Source organism: Enoplosus armatus, chromosome 9 (assembly GCF_043641665.1).
Source record: "Enoplosus armatus isolate fEnoArm2 chromosome 9, fEnoArm2.hap1, whole genome shotgun sequence".
NCBI lineage: Eukaryota > Metazoa > Chordata > Actinopteri > Centrarchiformes > Enoplosidae > Enoplosus > Enoplosus armatus.
In genome coordinates, this window is record NC_092188.1 from 12,985,240 (window position 1) to 13,006,709 (window position 21,470).

At 40.3% G+C, this 21,470-nt stretch overlaps 2 protein-coding genes across 2 annotated transcripts; one reads left to right on the top strand and one right to left on the bottom strand.

Moving 5' to 3' along the window:
• Positions 1–3,243: 3,243 nt before the first annotated feature.
• On the top strand, positions 3,244–7,746 carry cep72 (centrosomal protein 72). Its single transcript, XM_070912615.1, has 14 exons — positions 3,244–3,319; positions 3,572–3,699; positions 4,344–4,536; positions 4,619–4,727; positions 5,124–5,263; positions 5,370–5,428; positions 5,517–5,556; positions 6,029–6,229; positions 6,325–6,506; positions 6,635–6,728; positions 6,822–7,000; positions 7,090–7,216; positions 7,304–7,415; positions 7,554–7,746. Exons 1-14 carry the CDS (start codon positions 3,244–3,246, stop codon positions 7,612–7,614), a joined length of 1,701 nt encoding a protein of 566 aa, XP_070768716.1. The 3' UTR covers positions 7,615–7,746.
• Positions 7,747–8,521: 775 nt separating this feature from the next.
• On the bottom strand, positions 8,522–21,257 carry LOC139289894 (tubulin polymerization-promoting protein). The gene is made up of 5 exons (XM_070911555.1): positions 21,169–21,257; positions 15,215–15,295; positions 14,530–14,865; positions 10,574–10,727; positions 8,522–10,488 (listed from the first exon to the last, which is right to left on the bottom strand). Exons 2-5 carry the CDS (start codon positions 15,226–15,228, stop codon positions 10,279–10,281), a joined length of 714 nt encoding a protein of 237 aa, XP_070767656.1. The 5' UTR covers positions 15,229–15,295; positions 21,169–21,257; the 3' UTR covers positions 8,522–10,278.
• Between the last annotated feature and the right edge of the window lie 213 nt (positions 21,258–21,470).

A 21,470-nucleotide genomic window follows, 5' to 3' on the forward strand; every position in this document is an offset into this window, starting at 1 on the left:
CCAGGTGCTCATAAAGATCAGAAACTGCAGACTGTTGACTTTATCTTCCTTTAGTGAATATTAATAATTTTTGGGGGAAAAAACGACAAAAAGAAATTAAATACAATAATAAATTAAAGTACATGTGACATTTTTAAAACACTTCCACGTTGCCAAAAAAAGACATGAACTGAATGATAAATCATGACAAAAAAAAACACAGGCAGCACAATTATCATGATCATTTCGGCATCCCAAACTCACAGATGTGCACAAAATGATTGAACACCACGAAACTATCCCTGGTCACCTGTGCTCTGAGGACTGACAAAGGTATTGACCCACAAACAGGCACGGAGCCACAAATGCTTGTACGTATACTGCAGCAAAACTGCTGAGGCAGCTGCTCACAACTCTGAAATCCTGCGAGAGAAACTGCAGTGCCCACTACACAACTCTGTAAAGAACAGTAACATCTTGCAAGGACAACGCTGTGGACAAACACAGTTATACAGACCTCATTTAAGTGAGGATGGTTTAAGATGAGGTCATTTCTGTTACCACTAAAAACCAAGGAAGTAATAAAAAAAAAAAGAGTGCAATGTTAAGTATCAAATGGGCATGATGAGGTAAGAGTGGGGCCAAGAGCTTTGGCCATTGCAGATATTTAAACAGTGATACTGCTGAGGCTGCAGAACAAATAGGACCCAGACTCTGAGGCAGCTGGATGTTTTTAGTATCCACAACACTAAAACTGTAAGCAGAGATGTGTGCAGGATGTCAATGGCCTCAGATTAAGTACGGCTGGCTAGATATCCTTGGAAATGATCACAAAAGAAATGAAAATGCCCACATGTCAGCTACATCATAGTTAAACTGAAATGTTTAGTAAATGTCACTCAGGCACTTCCACTATATGAAAAGGTTATTGTCACACCACAGTGATGCAGAATCAGGTGTAAATTGTGGACACATACTCTCATGCAAATGAGTTCAGTGGTATCTGAATTTTGTTTCAACTTGTGCTTTTATTGAAATTAAGATCCTATGAAGTTCATAAGGTCTTTGTTAGCAGCTACTGTAAATTCCAGTAAAACTAAACAACCCAAGTGGGATGGGATGTGGTAATACAAAGAAATGACTAAATCAGATTTCAGAATGATTTCTGAAATACTTAATAATAAATTAATAATAATTCCAGCTCCGGTTTGACCTTCCATTAGCATGCAGACGTGGTATCATACAAGCGTGATGAATATGAAAATCAGTCTGTTGTCTGTCTTTGTTGGAATGTTCTGTTGCTGAATTAATTGTCTGTTCTGTTGCACTATGAGCTCAACAAGGCAAATTCCTAACAGCGTTTGTTTTAATGGCAATGGCAATGAAGTTAACTCAAATCTTCCTCACAATCGTCCTGAAATGCTTAGTAAAAGTTAGGCACATTTTTTGCATAGGTCCAATTTGTCAATTGACATTCCATAAATATACACAGATCCTGACTAATCACACAGATCTCTACCGATTTACTAAATGCCTATATTACATCGGTCAGTCACATCCAACAGAAACTTTCTGAGGGCCTGTGTGGAGGCCCAACAGCCAACAGACATGGAACCTTTTAAAAGCCACTTGGTGAGTCCCTCAGTCGCAGCTGGAGAAATGAGTGGAGCAAAAGTGTTTGTTCCGACCCTCTGAGCCACAAGCAACGGGAGGCTGAGGGCCGCACCGCCCAAGGCCCCTAAAGCATTACCGGCAAACAGACACACCGTCAGGCAGCAGGACAGGGAAGACACGCCCAGGCAGCGTGTCATCATTGTGAGAGCATCTGCTGAGAGCCAGTCACACAGTCCCAACAGCAGACAGGAGCCACACAGGAGAATATGTGCTGTGTTGTGGTCTTCACTGAGCCACAGGAAGTCGAAGGAGACCAGCGCTGGAGCTAGAACCTCGCCGGCCCACTCTGCTTCTCTCTGGATGGAGGTGAGGTATGAGCCGGAGGGACGCAAGACGCAAAGTGCTGCAGAGAGTCCAAGCAGGAAGAGGCCTACTGAGGGAGCTCTGTGATCCTGCAGAGAGAGGCGAATGCAGAGGCAGCAGCAAAATTACAAAGTGAGACATTTTTTACATGTATTTATTGATTATTTAACTAAAAGTAACGGAGATGTCAGCTACAGGATGTTAGGAAAGCATACATTAATTATATGTTACAAATAAATATGGCAATTAAGCTGCAAAATATCCAATAGATAAAAAACTCGAACCAAGCAGTGAACGCAGCTTCAAATTTATGAGGCTGTAACAAATTATTTTCAGTATCAATTAACTTCCCAATTATTTTCCTTGATTAATATATAAGTTGTAGACATACTCACATTTGAGAAGGTGGAACCAGAGAATGTTTACATTTTTGTGGTTTCGTGGTTGTCAAAATTTGTAGGTTAGTTTTCTGTAGATCGTCTAATTGATTAAACAAATAGTTTCAGCCCTAAAAGTTAATGTTAGTAAAATTGATCTTTGTCTTTATTGACACTGAATGACACCTACCTTAAAGAGTCTGTAAGAAGAGTGCAGTGCTGTGGCAGACAAAATGATGTTGGAACAGGATGTTATCCACTCTGCTACACAGGACGCCATTGATCCTGAGGACGAGTGACAATCCTGTAAACATCCACAACGTTGGCAACGTAACCGTTACTAACGGCAACAAAGAAAGTTGGTTCTAATTAAAGTGTCTGAAGTTAATTAAGCTACAACAATTGTACCATGAATCTGAATGTATGCTCGTGTTTTATGAAGTCAGTGCACAGCTAAACACAGACCACACAGGACCAAACTTCAGGCAGGAACACTTTTGCACGTTTGTTTTGACACGTGACAAGTCCGGATATGGAGAGTGCGCAGGCCCCAAAAGACGCCTTCAAAGCCCCTCGTAAACTCTGCTACTGTACCGGCAGGATAAAGCGTAACTTTTGTGAATCACTTGAGTATTTATATCTTCCATTTTATCGTTCTGTAAATCTCTTTTACTTGCTTTTATAGGCTGTAGAATGAGACTGTACTCTACAAATAAACTTGAAAAACTAAAAAGCTGAGCCAAACCTTTAAAAAAATGTTTACTCGGTTCGTCTTAGCCAGTAATATGAATTAAAAACAATGTTAAAAAGTCGTATCTAGCAGTACGGCAAACATATTTTTTTCCAAATACTGAAGATCAGATCTTGACTTTTTCCGACAGTACCTGAAGGCAACTTAAGTTCGAAAAGTATGGCGGCGGAGTGTTTGACAACAGTAACGGAGCAATGGATACGGGACAGATTACAATTAAAACATCCCTGTCTCGGTAATATTATATCATGCTAATACAAACGTTATGTAGGCATAAATACTAGCTAACATTAACGGCCAAGCCGTGGCGTTTAGCTTTCGTTATATAAAACAATTGTAGCTAGCTAGTTGCTTTCCCAAGCCTCAGCATCGGTGGCTAAGCTAACGACAGCTAACATAGCCACCTGTCACCTGCTGCAAACCGAAGCATCAGAAGCAAATAATGCAATGCAGTCTAATTTATAAATATATTATACTTTTTAAACAGGTGATGTCCGCTCACTGAGCCTCCCGGGGACATATGAGGAGAAGATAAGACATCTGGGAAACGCACTGAATAACTTTGTTCGCCTGAAGTCCCTGGACCTCTCCTGCAACGCCCTCGTCTCCGTTAATGTAGGTTTAAACTCTTTGTCGTGTTTTTGAGCTGTAAACGTGTTTGTAGGTGTTCGATACAATTCCACAGTTATGGAACTATGTTGCAACTGTAAAGGGCCCAGTTATCTTTTATTTTTCTTTAAGTAGCTTTATGGTTATTAAAATCATCTTATTCCACACTTTTTGACCGTTTCACATTTATAATATGTATCGGCTTCTTACAACTCCTCATTGAATCTTTTTGATGTATACACTGATTGAAATATTCAAATCCAAGATGTCTAGGTGTCTTATGCATCATTTTACTCACATATTTCATCATTTCAGACATATTTGATATCATTAAAAAGGTAAGTTCTGTGGGTTTGAAAAATGTTTGGTTGAATAGCATGATTTTGTACTGACTAACCAACCAATTGACCCACTGTAACCACTCCAAGTCATGACCCTAGAGTACCTCTTTGGAAGTACACTTTAAGACATGAAACTGATGGAAATTTCATTTGAGAACACACTTGCCTCACTTCACCCATCACTCCCCCCACTCCCTCCCCACAACAAGCATTTTACGTAAAATGTGAGTGACATTGTTATGAATGAATCTGCTAGTAACTGTTGCCTGACCTCTTTTAAAGTATTGTGTTGTATTGTTTCCTCCCCAGGGGGTTCAACATTTGAAAGTGCTGGAGAGGCTGATCCTGTACTATAACCGCATACCTTCCCTTGAAGAGGTGAAAGTGCTGTATGAGCTGCCAGCTTTGAGAGAGCTGGACCTCAGGCTCAACCCTCTGACCAAAAGTCACCCACACTACCGGCCTTATCTGGTGCATGCAATGCCCAACCTGCGCAAACTAGGTAAGATATAGCCATGTCGCCCAGATTGTGCTAATCTCAGCTCAGTTTCCAGCATAACTGAGTGTCTTCCGTTGCTTTCTAGATGGCTGTGCAGTCAGAGACACAGAGCGCAAAGCTGCTATAATGCAGTTCTCCTCTGACCTTCTACCTCAGCAGAAGAGCTCATCTTTGAATCAGGCTGCTGACCAAAGGTACACAGATTGTCATATGCTTAACTTTAAAGAGTTTTTTATGTGTATCAACTTTGACTCGATAGAAGGTCCACCAAATCTCGAGAACATGGAAAACGCACCGTTTGTTGGGTCTAGAATAGTTTCAGGAAGGATAAAGACATTGTTTGGTTAATTATTTTACCACACTACACATCAGACTTCACAAATGCCCATCACTTGGATGTATTCTTGCAATAATTAACTGCTTGATTTTGAAGAAAGCAGCTACACACATATCAGTGTTGTGTTTTAAGTGACAAAAGTGTTGTAACCCTGAGTGACAGAAACCCCCATAAAAAGTTACCATCATTAAAATAAATTCCTTTCCACCATTTGCTCGAGTTGTATCTTTACTGTCTTGCTGGTGGTTCCCAGATGCAGTGATCAGAGACTGGCTTCAGTTGACCGCTTAACCAAGAGGCTCTCCCTGCTGACTGACACTGATGATATTGTGTTGAATTTTGTTGAGACGAATCATGGAGGCCAAAGTGACTCAGCTCACAAGGAGGCAGAAGGTAAGATGTCAAAGTCCAAAAGCTAATTATCAAATCAAAACCAAACCAGTGGAATTTATGTTTTGTTTTCAAATGTCTTTTAATTTCAAACTGTCTTCTGTCTCAGAACCCAATGAGGAAGAATCAAAAGATTTTACAGAACAGAGGAGTTCGACTCCAAAACAGGTGATTTCTATTTCACTGTGGATCAAACAATATTACCAGTTGTACATTTACATTATGATATATACTGCATGTACTTTTTGTGTTTTAGACTGCCAAGTCCATCCTCAGGTATCCACCCACAAAGCATGGTATGTTTTTGCAGCTCTCTGTACAGAGTCAGTTAGAGATGTAGAGTTAGTCAAGTGCATGTTAGTGTTTATTATGAGGATAGAGATTGCAAGAGTTGATATGATGGGAACAATACTTTGTGGTTGAATGGCAATTCTGTCTTCTTTAGTCCCAGCTTTAGACATCATGATCCATAAGAGATTTATCAAAAATCAGCATTTTTGTAATTGTAATTGAAATCTGTAATTTTGATTTGGTCATTAGAATACATAATCAGATCTGGGTGAACACAGGATAAATTGATTTTCTTGAAATAGTAAAAGAAAGGGCACTAATTTACAGTCAGTCCCGTCTTATCAGCTATTGACAATCTGTAAAACCACCACTAGGTGGAGACAGAGGCTATTCTTGTTGTATTTTTAATTATGAACACAGTGTCTACCGAAGGTAAATTAATATCAGTGTTTTATTATGTCATTTGTATTTGACCAGATAACACAGAGTCCAAAGTGCCATACATGGAAGAAGCATCTCATAAAAGAAGCTCTACCTCATTAAAAGTGGCTGACAGACCAAAGGTGTCCTTTGGCCCCTATGTAGAGAAACGCAGGCCTGTGCCAGGAAAACAAAAGCAAAAGGACCTCCCCAAACAAACCAGACATGCAGCCAAGGGACATTACACCCCTAATCCTGGTAAGAGCTGAATGTCTGTACTTGATAAAATCCTTTGTCAGAAGTTATACACATCCACAAATACCAAATTTCACTTTGTTTTCAACATTTTCCAGATCAAAGTTGCCGTCATAGTTCTTCATTTATTAATATCCGGCCTCCCAGTCCACGTCGTCCTGGTTTGAATCTATCGGACCCCTCCAACCCCATCTTACATCCTCCAAGACTGACTTACTCTAGCTTCAACAAGACAGAAGGGGGCTCCAGCCTGCCGCAGCAAGTAGAAAAGAAAAAAAGGGTGGGAAGTTAATTCAGTCTATTTACTATTTTATATACTGATTCGTTATTCTTTTGTTCTTACTACTAAAATCACATTTGAGGTTGTGTCTTTTCTCATATATGCCTATCTCTGAATTCACTTCCCAGGGTAGTTATAGGAAACCCCTGGAGATGCTCCTCAACCTCGTGGACAAACACTGGACGGGAGAGAGGTCACTGCATCATAACAACAACTTCCTGTGTGAGTTGGGAGTTTGGTTTGGGGAATGTGGTATCTGATTACAGGAGCCTGAGATAATGACTGTCTTCTCATCATTTCTATTTTTGGCTCTAGCTCAGGCCGTCCAGATCCTCTCTATGATGGAAAACGATATTTCCAGCCGAGAGGCTGAGGTCAGGACCTTAAGACGGGAAGCTGATGCACTGAGCTTTCAAGCGGCTGCGCGAGAGGAAGAACACAAAACTGAAGTCCGTAACATCTCTGCTCAGCTGGAGGAAGCTCGCAATGCAGTTGTGAGTGGATTCAGCTCTAGAAAACAATGTTGAACTTTAGTAGACCTTAATAGTTCTGATGAGCACACTGTATCTTTACTTTAACACAGGGCAAACTAAATGAGCAGCTCAGGATTGTCTTGGAGGAAAATGTCACTCTACAGAAACAGCTCATCAAGTTAGAACGACAGTATCTCAAGTCTATGATGAAAAGTTCGCCTATTACTCAGATTAAAGGTGGGTGGAAAAGCCAGTGGGAGATATGAGTGAACATGTTGCTGTTTTCCTTACAAGCTCTCACACTTTGTGCTTGCACATCCTCAGAGGCTCAGACAGAAGTGGAGGAGCTGAGGAAAGAGATCGAAGGGTTGAGGGAGAAAGTGCAGGAGGCTGAGAAAGTCAAGGACTTGTCAAATATGCTGCAAGAAAGCCACAGGTAAGAAGATGCGGCCATTTTAGTGTTGACACTTGGTTCTTGCCATATATATATATATACCCACAACAATGGTGTTCTCACACCTAAACACCCTACTTTATTGGCTACTTGTGATTTGTGTCTGTGTATGTACTGCAGGTCCCTGGTGGCTACCAACGAGTGTTTGCTGGCTGAGCTGAAAGGAAGTGGGGAACTTTAAGGAAGAATTTGACACATGCACACCGGGATGAAAATATCAAAGCAAGACAATGCCGAGGGTCATATTAGAATTGCATTTGCTGCACGCGGTCCAGCAGCTACAGACTGTTTTTAATTAATTTTTACTTTTATGTCACTGCAGTGTACATTTCATTTTTGTGTGTATTAAGTTCCTAGCCCTTATGTGTTTATAGTGTTATAATAGTGTTTATTATTTCCAAAACATATGTGTAGGCTGTGTTTGCTTGATGTAAACAGTAACGGGGAAAGGCAATTCATTCAAGAAGGTTTGTGTATAAGTGTGTGACAGAGCAGTTATGTTCAATGTATAAGGGGGAAAATGTTAGTGATTAGGTCAAAATATTTCCTGGATCTGTGGCAAGATTGTGTCTCTCTCTTAGCTGTTTTCCCCCGGTTTTTTTTAGGTCACTTGTTTCTCCATCTGCTTTGTACGCTGCAGTGGAATGAATGCATCCAGATTCCAGCTGCACCGTGACTTTATTTATACCTCAGCCTTAAGGCTGGAGAGCTACACACACACGCACGCACGCACACACTTTCCGCTCACAAACACTAATGCAAGACCTGGCAAACCAGGTTAGAACGCGGATGCTACTACATAAACTGAATGTAGCTGTTGTTTTAATGTGAATGTTACAGGTCACTGGTTGGTTTTACTGGTGGGGAGTTTCAGTGTTCCTGAAAAAGCCATAAGAATATAAAACATTGTGTTTCGGCTGACACCCTGTAACTTCTCAGCAGAGGTTCTGGGGTGTGTTTTTGTTTTTGTTTTTTTATTTTCAATAATGCACTACAAATCATGAACACACATTAAAGAGGCCTAAAGAACAAGAACAGAAACACACTGCATGCACCGGGGCACAATAGTACATTAAGAGTTATTTGAAAAAAAAAAAAAGAAACAGACAATATTGTTCCTCCACATTAAAGGTGCACAGTATTTGGCATTAAGCACAGAAAACGGATCATACTTGAGCTACTGCAGCAGACAAGACACACTGATAGCTGCTAGTTTTGCACTTGATGCATGATTCTTCATCAGCTGAGGCTACAGGTAGTGTGTGACAAAAACACTGTCACTATGTTGCAAAAATAATCTACAAAAACCTGTTTGCAATTTTCCCTTTATCTCGTACAGTATTTAATACAACAGTAAAACCCTGCTTTTGTTTTCAGTTGAATTTGTGCCTTGGATGACAGTACCACACATAAAAAGGTACTCTAAATCTTTACCAACAAATATAATAGCATCGGAGCGTAGCTGACTTTGTACATGTACAGGTTGATACATATTGATTTCAAGCAATACAAGATTTTATCATGATCCCACAATTCCAATATTGTTTTAAGAAAAGAAATTAAGTCTGTCCAGTAGTCTGTCCTCACAGCAGTTTAGATAAGATATGACAAACTCCTACTGTCATCTATATGCTTCTGAATCAAATGCAATATACATAACATGCACAAAGTACAGCAATACAGGAAAAAACAACAACATATGAAGCCAGTGTCATAAATTAAGCCATGTGGCTATAACCTTTTAGAATATACACAATCTTACCACAAATATATTAGAACTACTGTATAGAAATCTGATGAGGAAATATTAGAATAAGTAAAATGTTAAAAATACAATCTTGTACAACTGAGCTCTTCTGCTGTGGTTGGAGCTTCCTTCAGCTGAATTCACCAATTTTCAAAAATTCAAAATGCATGTTGGCAAAATGTTTTTTTAGATTGATACAAGAGGGTCTGAATAACAGTGTAAAAGAAAGCAGGGAACTCCTGTTATGTTATTTTTTGATTTAAACATTTGCATGGCAGGAGTTTTGTTTTTACATATTCACAAAATCGAGGAGATATGGCAGAGGTGAAAAATGTTCAGTCTAACTGTGAACTACATTGTATCTTGGCAAAATATTTAGAACATAAACAAAACCCTTTATGTATTTTCTTGGTTTGAGCTGAAGGTAAATTATTCAAATGACAGTGTGAGCTTATGAAATAAAAAAATGAACAGCAGATTTAGACTTAACAACAGTTGACAAGTGGGGGATGGCAGACAAACAACACTGTTAAGTTTTCAAAAGAAATAAACATTGAAAATATCTGTCAAAAAATGTGCCAATTATCATTGAAACTGCAAAAACAAATGAAAAATGCATCTCTTCCGCTAAATATGGGAATAGAAAAGCTTCCATTTAAAAAGTGCAATGTTGTTAATTCATCAAACTGTTCCACTTTTGTTTTTCTTGGCATGTTTCAATTGTGCTCAATAAATATTATAAGGCCCTATCATAACAAAGCTTCAATATTCATAGCATAGCGGTTTCTCTCGTTTGTTCTCTTCAGCGTTTGGCAGTAACTTGACAGGAATGTACCAGCTGGTGATGACTTTGTAAAAATAGATGTAAACATTTTTCCAGTTCTCACACTTCACAAAGAGAGGAACTCAAAAACATTTCTCTCTCACGCACACACACACACACACACACACACACACACACACACACACACACACACACACAAAGATAGATGGGTGGGAAAATATATGAAATCCTATTATTTTGTGCTTTCTTTGAGTACTCTTTTAATAGAAAATTATCCTAGTAGTTGATCAATGTTTATTTCCACATTCTCACCCTCACATGGGTTTGCCCTCGGAGGGTTTATTCACTTTCTTTTCGTATGACCCTCGATGCTTGTATCCGGAGACGTATCCAGAAGTGTCAACTATGTCTTCTCGTCCCGCCTTACCCTTCCCACGGCCGGTGGTGTCAAAGCGCTCCTTGTGTGACCCCGTGAACTTGGTGGTGTCCGTGAGACGGCTCACTGTCGGGGAAGCCACGGCTCTCTGTGAGGACGTTTTTTAAAGCATTTTGAGTTTATTCTGCAATCGCTGGGATGAAGTCAGTTCTATTCATGCTTACGAGTCTTACCGTGACTCCTGCGATGACAGGTGCCTTCCCCTCAATCAGCTTGAAGACCTCGGCCTCAGCCTCCTCTCCAGTCTTGTCTTTGTATTTCTTCCTGGCCAGCTCTCCGAGTGCAACCTTGAACTCATCATATGTGATGTTGCGACAGGATTTCTTCCTGAAATGTAGGTGGGAAAGGAGCTTAAGTATGGGATAACACTTGTCACAGTATGGCACATAAAACCCCTCATAATGTATCTGCTCAATTGGGATAGAAACGGTGGATTTAGGTTTGCCTTATCAGCAGGTCTTTTCTACAGCCTCTCAGTAGAGTTTGAAAGCTTAAAACGAGAGCAGACTGTAGTGTACACAGAGCCATGTGTGATCACTTCAACAGGGCAGATGTAAGACACAGCATGGAGATGGTATCCCACTGAGATAAACAATGAGAAAAACTTTCGCTGTTTGGATCTCATCTCCCAGTGTGTCTCATTACTTGTCGTCTGAGCAACTCCACACACACACCTGTAGGCTGTATATGTGACTGTCTCTTCATATCATGTATCATGTTGTTACCACCGTATAGTTCAGCTCCAGTAATCAAGACCCGGAGCCCCTGATGTTTTTCATCGCAGCTAGAAACATTTAGACCTGCTGAATGCAACTCAGTTACCTGGAGGGGTGTTGTGAACCCCTTTACTCTCATATATAAGCTCAAAGTGTTGCAACCACTGACGATACCATACCACAGATCATCATCATCAATCATCCTCCTTCTGAGCGTGCTTGAGTGGTTTAACTGGCAATGTGCCCGTTTCACTTCCATGTTAAAAGTGCATAGTAACACAAACACAAACAGCCACTGCTGTGGTGATAAATCACCTAAACAACAGCCTATAAAGCCTGCAGTCTCCCCGGGCAACCTGCTGTCATAGCAACAAGCTACAGTAAACAGGGATGTTTGGGTTTATTATTAATTTGACTCATCCAGTGACCCGTTTTTTGTTTGGGCAATCCATGAGTGTTGAACATTTGAGAGCTCCATTCCTCTGCGCCTGTTCCATGCTGTCTATTGTCAGAAGGGAAACTGGACTTCCAGCAGCCGTTTCTGTCCAAGGAAGATAACTGCGTGTCCTCCGCATACGGAGCTATTACATTCTCCAAAGTATACTAATGATTAAGCTGTGTAAATAAACAGCAAATCAGAATCTGAGGAGGCTGTGATAAGGTTAAACAGGACAAAGGTTAGAGGGTGAGTGGAACTATTTCGCTCGGGGGACTGCGGTAGCTAACCTGCTGTTTATTTACATAGTTCAACCATCTGCAGTACAGGATCCATATGGATCTGACACAGTAGTTGGCTGAATCTGTTTCATGCAAAAATGCTCCTGTGCCGCCTACGATTATGTTCAGTGATGAGGAAATACAACCAAAGCCTGGAAAAATGAAGCCACCATAAGACCATGCCAGTAATTAATTAGCCCACGCCAGATTTCTCTACCTCATCCATAGTTTATGCCCTGTTGTTCTGGCTCCAAGCAGGCCGACAGCACAGTAGAGACTCAATGTGGTGCAGCAGACCTCCACACCCGCAATAAATAAGGATTCATTTGGCCGTGCTGTGATTAGCCAGTGCTCATTAAGATGTTTAATTTTTCGTGTGCAAGCAAAGAGCTTTGACACTGATTAAAGGGAAAGCGTAGATCTGCATCTCTGGCATGGCAGCCCTCCCCGGCTCAGCCATGCCTGGAGTCAGAAACTACATGAAAATCAGCCCTTCCCCCAGTCTGTACCTCATTTTTTCCTGTGGCTGCATCTGAAGTGTACACACACCACACGCTTTGTTCTGATTCTACTGTACTATCCTCCTGAATATACTGCAGAGTCGAGAGGCTAGTTCAAAATGCATGCTGGACTATCTGGGACTCTGATTAGAACCTGGACGGTTAAGACGACAGAGCCTGCAAATTCAAAGGCCAGACACACACATCCAAGGACTTCATGTATACGCCATTGCACAGATTCACCATGAAAAGCATGTATGACGGGAAACATTCTTTTTTTCCCTTTAAATCCTTAAAGTGGTTACACCATATTGTTTGCACATTTGTAAATGTTGCTCACCAATGGAGAGTGATGTAAACAAGCTTAAATCCCACAGTTAACTGTAAGTTCCCTCTCTAGTCTTGGCAAGAGAAATGTTCACAGCAGTAAACACGAACACCCATTGCCATGCCAACTGTGAAGGTGTTGATGTGGGTGACTCAAAGTCCAGAAAAACAAGGGTACTTCTTTTGCTTTACTGTTGGAAGTGATGGCTGAAATAATGAAGGTTTGAATGTTCACACATCTTTTTACAAGCTATAAAATCTGCATGACCCTCAAGGGCACTTTTTTAGGTCAAGTTGCTTATTATCTTTCAGCAGACAATGTCCATTATTAAGTGCAAAAATAATCCCAATCATGAAAATGTGTAGACTACAAGTACTCGTTTATATGCTTAAATCTGCATATTCTATTCTGCATTGTTATATCCTGCAGACAAATCTTATCAAAATATCTTAGAGCATGAGGCATGTGCAGTAGTAGAGTGTAGGGGTTGTTTATATTAGTCACAAGATACTCTACACTCTTTGTATGTATGTAAAGCTTAAAATTATAAGCATGCATATGTAAGTCAGTGTAGTGTCTAGCTTCTGAAGCCACATGTGTGTCCTTTGATAGGCTACAGTTGAGGACTGAATGCAGCCATTTTATCCATAGTTTACGCTGTAAGTTTTTTGGAAATACATTTTTAGGACTTCAATACTCTGGAACTGCTTTTTGAAATAGTTTGTCTTTCCTGAACACTCTTTTGTTATAAAGACATGACTAAACAGTTTCAAACAGGAAAAATTACCCTAAAATCATTTTGGAATCTCCTGTATATAAGTGTGTACACAAAGTGCCTAAGATTGAACTATGATTACACACCAGCAGAGGATGGAAAATCCACTAAATCAATATGAGATTCCCAAGCAGACATATTTCATGGCATCTCAACTCCTGCAGCAAGACATGATGATGAGTGGCTTCAAGCCATACTCGTCTATTCTGGTGCTGTCAACCAGGATAAAAAAAACCCATCAAAGCTGCTTCGTTTATGAATGAAGATCTTCAAAATAACCATGTGGAAAAACCTTACAAATCATAAAAGCTCTGTCCTTTCTTTCTTAGGATACAACTGTATGAACCTTACTGTATGAGGCCAATACTATAACAGTACTAACACTTGATGTGGTGTGGAAGATATCTACATTCATCTGTCAGTGTGTTATCAGCCCAAATAGTTTGCAGACACTCAGTACACTTGCTAAACGTAAGCAGAGCTGTACAGATGAAAGGTTTTTCTTCCTTGGTGAAATAATATGGAGGTCACAGCTTATTATTAGACTCTACTTCACTTAAATCAAGCAGTAAAGGGTGAATCAAGCTGGCCTGAGGAGATAAAGGATGAGCCATCTTGGCCTCTTGCTCTGGCTGCTGTCTCTGATAGACAGCTTCAGCTGAGCCAACTTAATATAAGAAACAAAGTCTTCTCACGAAACACTGCCTGAAAACATGGAATCCAATAATTACGTGCCTTTTAAACAGTTAAACAGCATAGAAATAACCGTTCATTCCTACAATGCAGTCCAGAGTGTTCATCTCCATATCTGTGCCCTTACAACCACAACGTTACCATGTCTGCACCACTTTAATGGCCTTTCCGGCATGCTGATCTGGGTGACTAAGCCTATAGTCATCTCCGCTGCTGCAACAGTAAAGTAAAATTATGTGCTAAAGGAACACAATCCTGTAGTGGCACGCCTGTTACGATCTAAACTGGCTCAGATGTTGGCAGATTAATTAAGGGCAACTAAAACAGACTGGTAAAAGCCCAAATGGGCTCAAAAAGAATTTTAGCCTTTAGTGCACAATATATGTGGTGCCTTTCTTACTTGACTTTGCTGAAGACGATGTCCACGTCAGTGAGGGTGATATTCTTGCCGTCAATCACACCACAGTCCTTGCAGAGCTTGGACCAGTTCTTGCCGTGCATCTCCTTGCCAGTAGCGCGAGTGTCACCATGGATGGCGAAGCGCCGAAACGACTCTTCCAAAGCGGTCAACTCCACTGGTGTGGACGACCCCAAGCCTCCTTCGCTGGTCCCATTAGACTCAGATGAAAGCCTTTTGGACACCCGGTCTTTAGACTGTTCACTGTGCGGCCGTAAAGGGGCCGAGCTCATGTTAGGATGCTTGGCTGTCTGGACTTTAAAGTCATCTATGTTGTCTCTGAGAGGGACAAAAAATACAACATCATCTGATCATCCATGTGATGTAAGAGGTATACAAGGCAGATTTCTGTTGAGGTAATATAAAAATGTAGTGCATGCACTGAAGCCACTCGAACCACACTACTGAATATTCAGAATACAAGAGGTCTGCAAAATAACACAAGTGATTTGAGAAGAGCAGTGATTGGGGTATATAAGGTTAAGTAACAACAAAATCATTCCTATAAGATTTACAGGAAAAGATAATGGAGTCAGTCAAAAGAGGAAGAGGATTTTTGGCAGGAATACATCTGATCTAACCCTGTTCTGCAAGACTTGCGACAGACACATTTCTTCCTAAAACTTACTTCTGGTCTGCCATGCTTGCGCTGGAATTTGGCTCCTTCTGTGCAGTGCTTGGATTAGCTGACTTTTGTTTTCTCTTTGTGCTGTGGAGAAGATGAGAATGCAGGTGAATACTGTGAGAGGATGTGTCTGCACACATGTGAGTGTCAGAGAGTGGAAGGCATGACAAAGAAAAGAATACAATTAAAGCAATGAGTGCAGCATCACCACAAAAAGTACAATATTCCACTCTTGTCCTCATCACTCTTTAATTATGCTCCAATAAAAACACAGTTATTTATGGCATAACGTCTAATCCAGTCTGACACACACACACACACACACACACACACACAGCTACATGTAAGGAAAGCCCTTCAGAATTAAGTGAATAATAACCCCAACTTCAAAAGGAACCAGATAAAAATCTTCTTCATCATCATTAACACCAAATTCCTTCCAGATAACGTCTGTATGCTAGTTATTGTTTGTTGTGACACATCTTTAAAAGGTCAGATTTGCACGCTCTTGCTTAAGATGATTTCATTCAGAGATTCCTCTCCAGACATAACATCATCCTGATTTGCATTTCTATGTACAGAGCAGCAGCATTTCACCTTCTCAACTCAGCCTCACACTTGAACTACATCTGAAGTGCTTACCTCGGTCATTATTCGTTAAGTAAGATGCAGGAAAATCACTAATTACTAACATACAAAAATAGCAAAACAAAAAGCCCTCCTGCTAGTTCTATTAAGATAATGTTACTGTATTTGTAGCAAGTGATGGTGCTCTGCTCACCTTTCAGCTGTTCCCATACTTAGCTCAGCATCCTTAAAGGGCGTGTGTTGCCATGGCAAAGTACACCCCAACAAAGTCTCTAAAACAATTGCCCAGTAGTTGCACTTGCTACAGTTTAAACAGTTACAAACAAGACATAAACTGGAGAAAGATGCCGTGTCCCGTGGACTGAACCGTCAAGTATGTCCCTCAAGTTGCCAATAAGGAGCTTTCACTCACCCCCAGTGACACCATGTGAAGCGAAGGGTTTTGTTTCTACGACCCTGTGGCCAACAATTACAAATGTGACCTTGCTAAGTACAGTCGACACTTAAATGGGTACCAAAGGTTCCCAGATTGACACTGCATAAAGCCATTATAATCAATTCTTATGGGAAAAAAAGAAGAGATTATGAATGTCTATGAATAATGGCATTCAGAGCCGCAGACACTGGGAACCCATTGTGCACTGCTTCTCTGTCTGACCCATGGCCATGTCTTCACACATACATGGTGACATCGCAGAGTACCACTATTGATGGCAGGGGTTTTGTAGTCATACGTCATCGAGGACTCAGGCCAAGACAATCCAGATAGTTACTGAGGTTGTTGAAGCCTCAATCTTTTATTTCTCAACTACACATATCACCGATGAAGTACGCATGTAAAATACATTTACATATCGCCACGAAGGAGTTCATAATCAAAATCCATTTGCTGTGCTAATAACTCACAAGTCCACAGTATTATACTACAAAGTATAGTCAAACGTTATTTAAATTTATTTACTTTACTTTGAATAGAACTGGGTAAAAAATGGATCTCCAGATTTAAGTTATCCAATATCAATTATTAAAATCCTATATTAACGATCTTTGTATCTTTGAGTTTCTCTGTGAATACGTGTACATTTGCACTAAATCATATGGGTATGTTGTAATTATAAATGGTACAGTTTTATTTTTCTTGGTTGCCTGTTTTGTTCCACAACTTTATAACAGTGGAATATATTTACAAATTAGCCAATAATTTACCCTTTACATCATTTTATATTCAAAAGATTCATGTGGAAGAAAAAGTTCAAAGCACGCTTACAGTGACAAATACAATAACATCTAGAGCTGCGACTAACGATTATTTTAAATCATGATTAATCTGTTGATTTCTTTTCATTGATCACTTGATCATTTAGTCTGTAAAATATCTTCAATTTACATATTTTGCATGACCAATTGTCCAATACCCAAAAGATATTCATATCTATAAAAACTATTAGATTTAAAAAAGATATTCAATTTAACATCATATAAAACAGGGAAGCAGGAAGTTCTAATCACATAACACTCTCTTCAGATCATCATACACATTGGAGTTTTTAACCAAGTATAGTTCAAGCACAACTATACGTTTTGTGGGGGATTTACTAATCTATAATCAATAGGATTACACTATAATGCAAAGGAAGGAAAACATTTACATTTACTTATTTACTTTGTATTTTCATGTGATGTAGGTTTTAATGTTCTCAGTAGCTTCCTGTAACACACACACTGAGGTTCCATAATCATTAACTTTACTTTCGGTGGGGATCCACATCCTTTCAAACAGATCAGCTACTAGCAGTGGGTTTCCCTTTGTGCTTCAATGACAGCAGAAAAATCATGCGAAACAAAGGGATCTTTTCACACTCACTCCTCCAATTTATAGTCAATAGTTTCAAGTGCCTGAGTCCTCAGTACAACAAGCCTCCTCAAACCACATCATGTTCAATACATGAGCGAGAGGGCATTAACACTGCACTGAGTTCAGTGGCCTGAAGTAGAACACATACTGAGATGAAAGGACATGTGGTGCTCAGACAGATCTTTTAATTGTATCATTATAGACTGTATGGTTTGGTACCATTTGGTACAGTAAACATTGCAGATATGGTGTTTCTGGTCAAATTGCTACTCTGACGTATAAAGAAATTAGACAAGTACAACCATCATTTTAGAACAGCTTTGTCCTGTGTGCTTTTTCTGCCCCACTTTCTGCCACATACAAACGAGAAGCCATTTGGTTAAGGGCAGATCTCCAGAGACAAATCTGTGACTGGATGACAGCATGCTTACATATACTCTCCTTCTGGCAGTACACTGCACAGATGAGTGCTTTAACTATAAATTGACCCATTTTGAACTGCATCTATTCATAGCAACAATACGCCACAGCCATGGCTGGAACATTCTATTCATTGTCAAGGGAGGAGATCAGCCAGTAGACAACATGCAGGCAGAAATACCCCAAAACAGAATAAAAATGTGTTTAACTGTTAGTTTAGCAGATGGTGTTTAACCCACAAAACGATGACACTGTTGTCAGAGTGATGCGATGTGTGTGAGTGTGTGTGAGAGAGTGTTTAACAGTAGCCTACTCCTCCATCATGCCATCGTGGTGAGTGGGCACGCAGAGATCCCATCTGCTTTCTATCTAGATCAGTGTCCTTTCCTTTCCAGGCTGCTGCTCTGGAATGTGACAGTGTCACTCAATCACAACCTAAAAAAGAGACCATCATCACAACACTGAAGCCCCCGACTCTGCTCAGGACTGATCTCCATCTATAGTACACCATGTCTGCCACCTTTCTGCTATGCATACTTGTGCATAAACCTCTGTTGTTGCCCATTGTTGGTTCAAGCTCCTCAAATTTGAGAATTTATTTATAAAACATTTTATATTTGGGGGTTTTGGACGAAACAAGAAATGTAATGACCTCACCTTGGTCTCAAGGAAATAGCGACAGGCATTTCTTACTGTTTCTGATGTTTTATAGACCAAATGATTGACTGATTAATTGAGAAAATGATCGGTTAACAATAATTAAAGCAATAGTTAGTTTCAGCCCTAATGAACCACACTGTTGCACTGGGCGACATGTTCCTTCAGAGTTAATCCCACATACAACGACCTACTGGGTTCATGATGGTTAAAGATTTGTGCCATATAATATAATATATAACAATATAGTATTCCAGTGAGTCCCCTCTCTCACTGTGCATCTCCACTTGAAAATAATATAAGAAAGGCTAAAAAATATAACTAGTAAATACTCTCTAATGCACCAAGGGTGTATTATTCCACGGCTGAAAATAGTCCCCAACAAATGCCCTATTTACTCAAGTTTGCTAAAAACTTCAGTGCCCAGCTATTTTAGGAAGTTACTTAGCATTTAAAAAAAACAAACAATATATTTGACAGACAGCAAACACATTGCTGGTTTTGGTCTTTTCGAGGAATATGTTGATAATAACATAAATGTGGAAGCCTTATCCTTCAACATGGTCTCAACATTGCTTCAGGATTGTACCACTTGACACCGCTAAATACAACCTCTTAACCGTTTCCCAGTTTGGCCACAGCCCCCCCACCCTCACTCTCCCTCTCCCTGCCAAAGACACAAGGAGAGAGGGCATGACATCAGTGTGCTGCAGCCGGGGTCTGAGGTCACCACCACGCTGTCTCTGTCAGTCCTCGCCTCCCTAAACCCTTTAACTGCTCTGTGAGTCAAAGATCTTGGCAGGCATTGTGCAGTAGAAAAACAAGATGTTAGAAACAAGCTACAGTGGTTATTGTTGGCAGCAGCAGCAAGCCAAATAGAGGTATAAGGCAGAGTAAAGAAAGCCCGGGGGTCCTTATGCAACCCCACATTTGAGAGGAGTACGTGATGCCAGAGACAGCAGAAGCGTCCCTGACATGGTTCAGATGGAGGGATGCCTGTTTGAGCCAGCAGCAAATTAGCTACCGGAGTACAGTCCGGTTAAAGATTTTTAGAAGCCAGACTGTGTTGTACAATGTCGCACTTAATTAATGAAGATAACTAATTTTAAAGTCTTTGTAATATCATGGAAATGCCATCTAATGTCTTTATCCAGCAGCCACAAATGCTGAAAAATGAAGCGCAGTGAAACACACAATGACAACTATTCCCTAATGTTGAGGTCAACACAAATAAATAATTCTCCCTTTGGTTTGGTGTAGTTAAGACAGTGCTGTCAGACCATACAACACTTCATTCTGCCCAAAAGCACTCCCTTTATTTTGTAAACCTGACCTGAATTTGAGTCATCACAAAAACAAAATAGGGTAATTTACACACTGAGGTTAATTGTTTGTGACAGAAGCCAAAGGCTCTTGGAACCAGTGCAATGAAACCTATAACAGTGAAATCTGGGACAAACTCAGTGACTGTGTCTTCTTCTCATGCATACTTAATTCAACCTATGGGCAGAACATGGCTACAAAACCATCCACCGAGAAGATATAAACATATTACCTTCCTTAGGTGTCTTTGAATGTCACTTGTCACAAAACAATGCATTAACATCTTCTTTTCTACTGGTGTTATCACTGTTCAAACTGAGTCTAATTCAATTCTGAACATTATTAATTTGCTATAAAGCAATCAATACCGCACAGTAATGAGATTACATCATATTTATTTAAATTGCCTACTATTACTCTATTTATTATCCCCAAGAGCACAATTCACAGAGAATCGGGAAGCTAATAAAAGAGGCCATACTCTTTTTTTCATGCATAATTATGTAACTACCTACATGTAACACAACAGCTTGGCATGGAGGCTGCAGCCACAGGCCGGATGCATTGTCACTCATTCTTTCTAACCAATGATGGTGCTTATTGGAGAAGCCTTCATCGAGCCCGCGTTTAAGAGATAAACAGGGGAGAAAAAAGCCCGTGTTTATGTTACTGGACATGGCTGCAGCTGCTGGTTACACCAGTGTCTGAGCGAAACCTGTTACATAAACTTGCAAATGCCAGATTCACACAGAGTCCACGTGATCAGTTTGTTATTGTCAACCCCTATGCATGTCTGCCAACGCAGAACATGGCATTATAGGTTACAAAAATTAATACCTTTCAAATTTTACTCAGGTATGGTCAAAGCATGCTGCCACACGTCCTTACAGCTCAGAAAGCGTCTTATGTTGCAATGTCAGTATAAAGGAAGCATGCAGAGACATGAAAACAAAACAAAAAGCATCTCCGGGAATCAGCTGGCTTTGTGCAGGCTGACATACAGTCATGGAATTCTTCATTTTTCATATAGTGAAAACATGCAGGTCTACCAAAACAAGTCACAATTCATTTCTGCCAATAGATTAATAATGTCAAATCCAGTCACTCAAATCACCTGCTGATGTAATCCTCCACCTTTTGGTCAAGCTCACAAAATCATAATTGCGCGTCGCGGAGTGTTGAAGTGGTTTTCCTCCCCGCTGCCTGAGCTCAAGTCTGCTCGATGGCTCAGTCCCTCCGAGATGCTGAAGAGAAACCAGCCCGCTGATTGGCTGCCGCCGCGTGCGACGAGCTGTTTTCCTCCTGCCTCGCTCTTGTCTGCTGTGATGGAGCTACAGGGCTGATAAACAAGCACTTCAAGCTCTGAGCATCTTTTTGTTGTTGTTGTTGTTGTTGTTGTTGCTTTGTGAGGAGGTA

Bases quoted from the DNA above. Each gene is read 5' to 3' on its own strand.
- LOC139289894 (XM_070911555.1), bottom strand. The intron at 10,728-14,529 runs GTAAGAAAGGCA...CCTACATTTCAG, and splicing joins ATCGTCTTCAGCAAAGTCAA to GAAGAAATCCTGTCGCAACA. The intron at 10,489-10,573 runs GTAAGACTCGTA...ACGTCCTCACAG, and splicing joins CTGTCATCGCAGGAGTCACG to AGAGCCGTGGCTTCCCCGAC.
- cep72 (XM_070912615.1), top strand. From the start codon at position 3,244: ATGGCGGCGGAGTGTTTGACAACAGTAACGGAGCAATGGATACGGGAC. The intron at 5,557-6,028 runs GTATGTTTTTGC...GTATTTGACCAG, and splicing joins GTATCCACCCACAAAGCATG to ATAACACAGAGTCCAAAGTG. The intron at 7,416-7,553 runs GTAAGAAGATGC...TATGTACTGCAG, and splicing joins ATGCTGCAAGAAAGCCACAG to GTCCCTGGTGGCTACCAACG.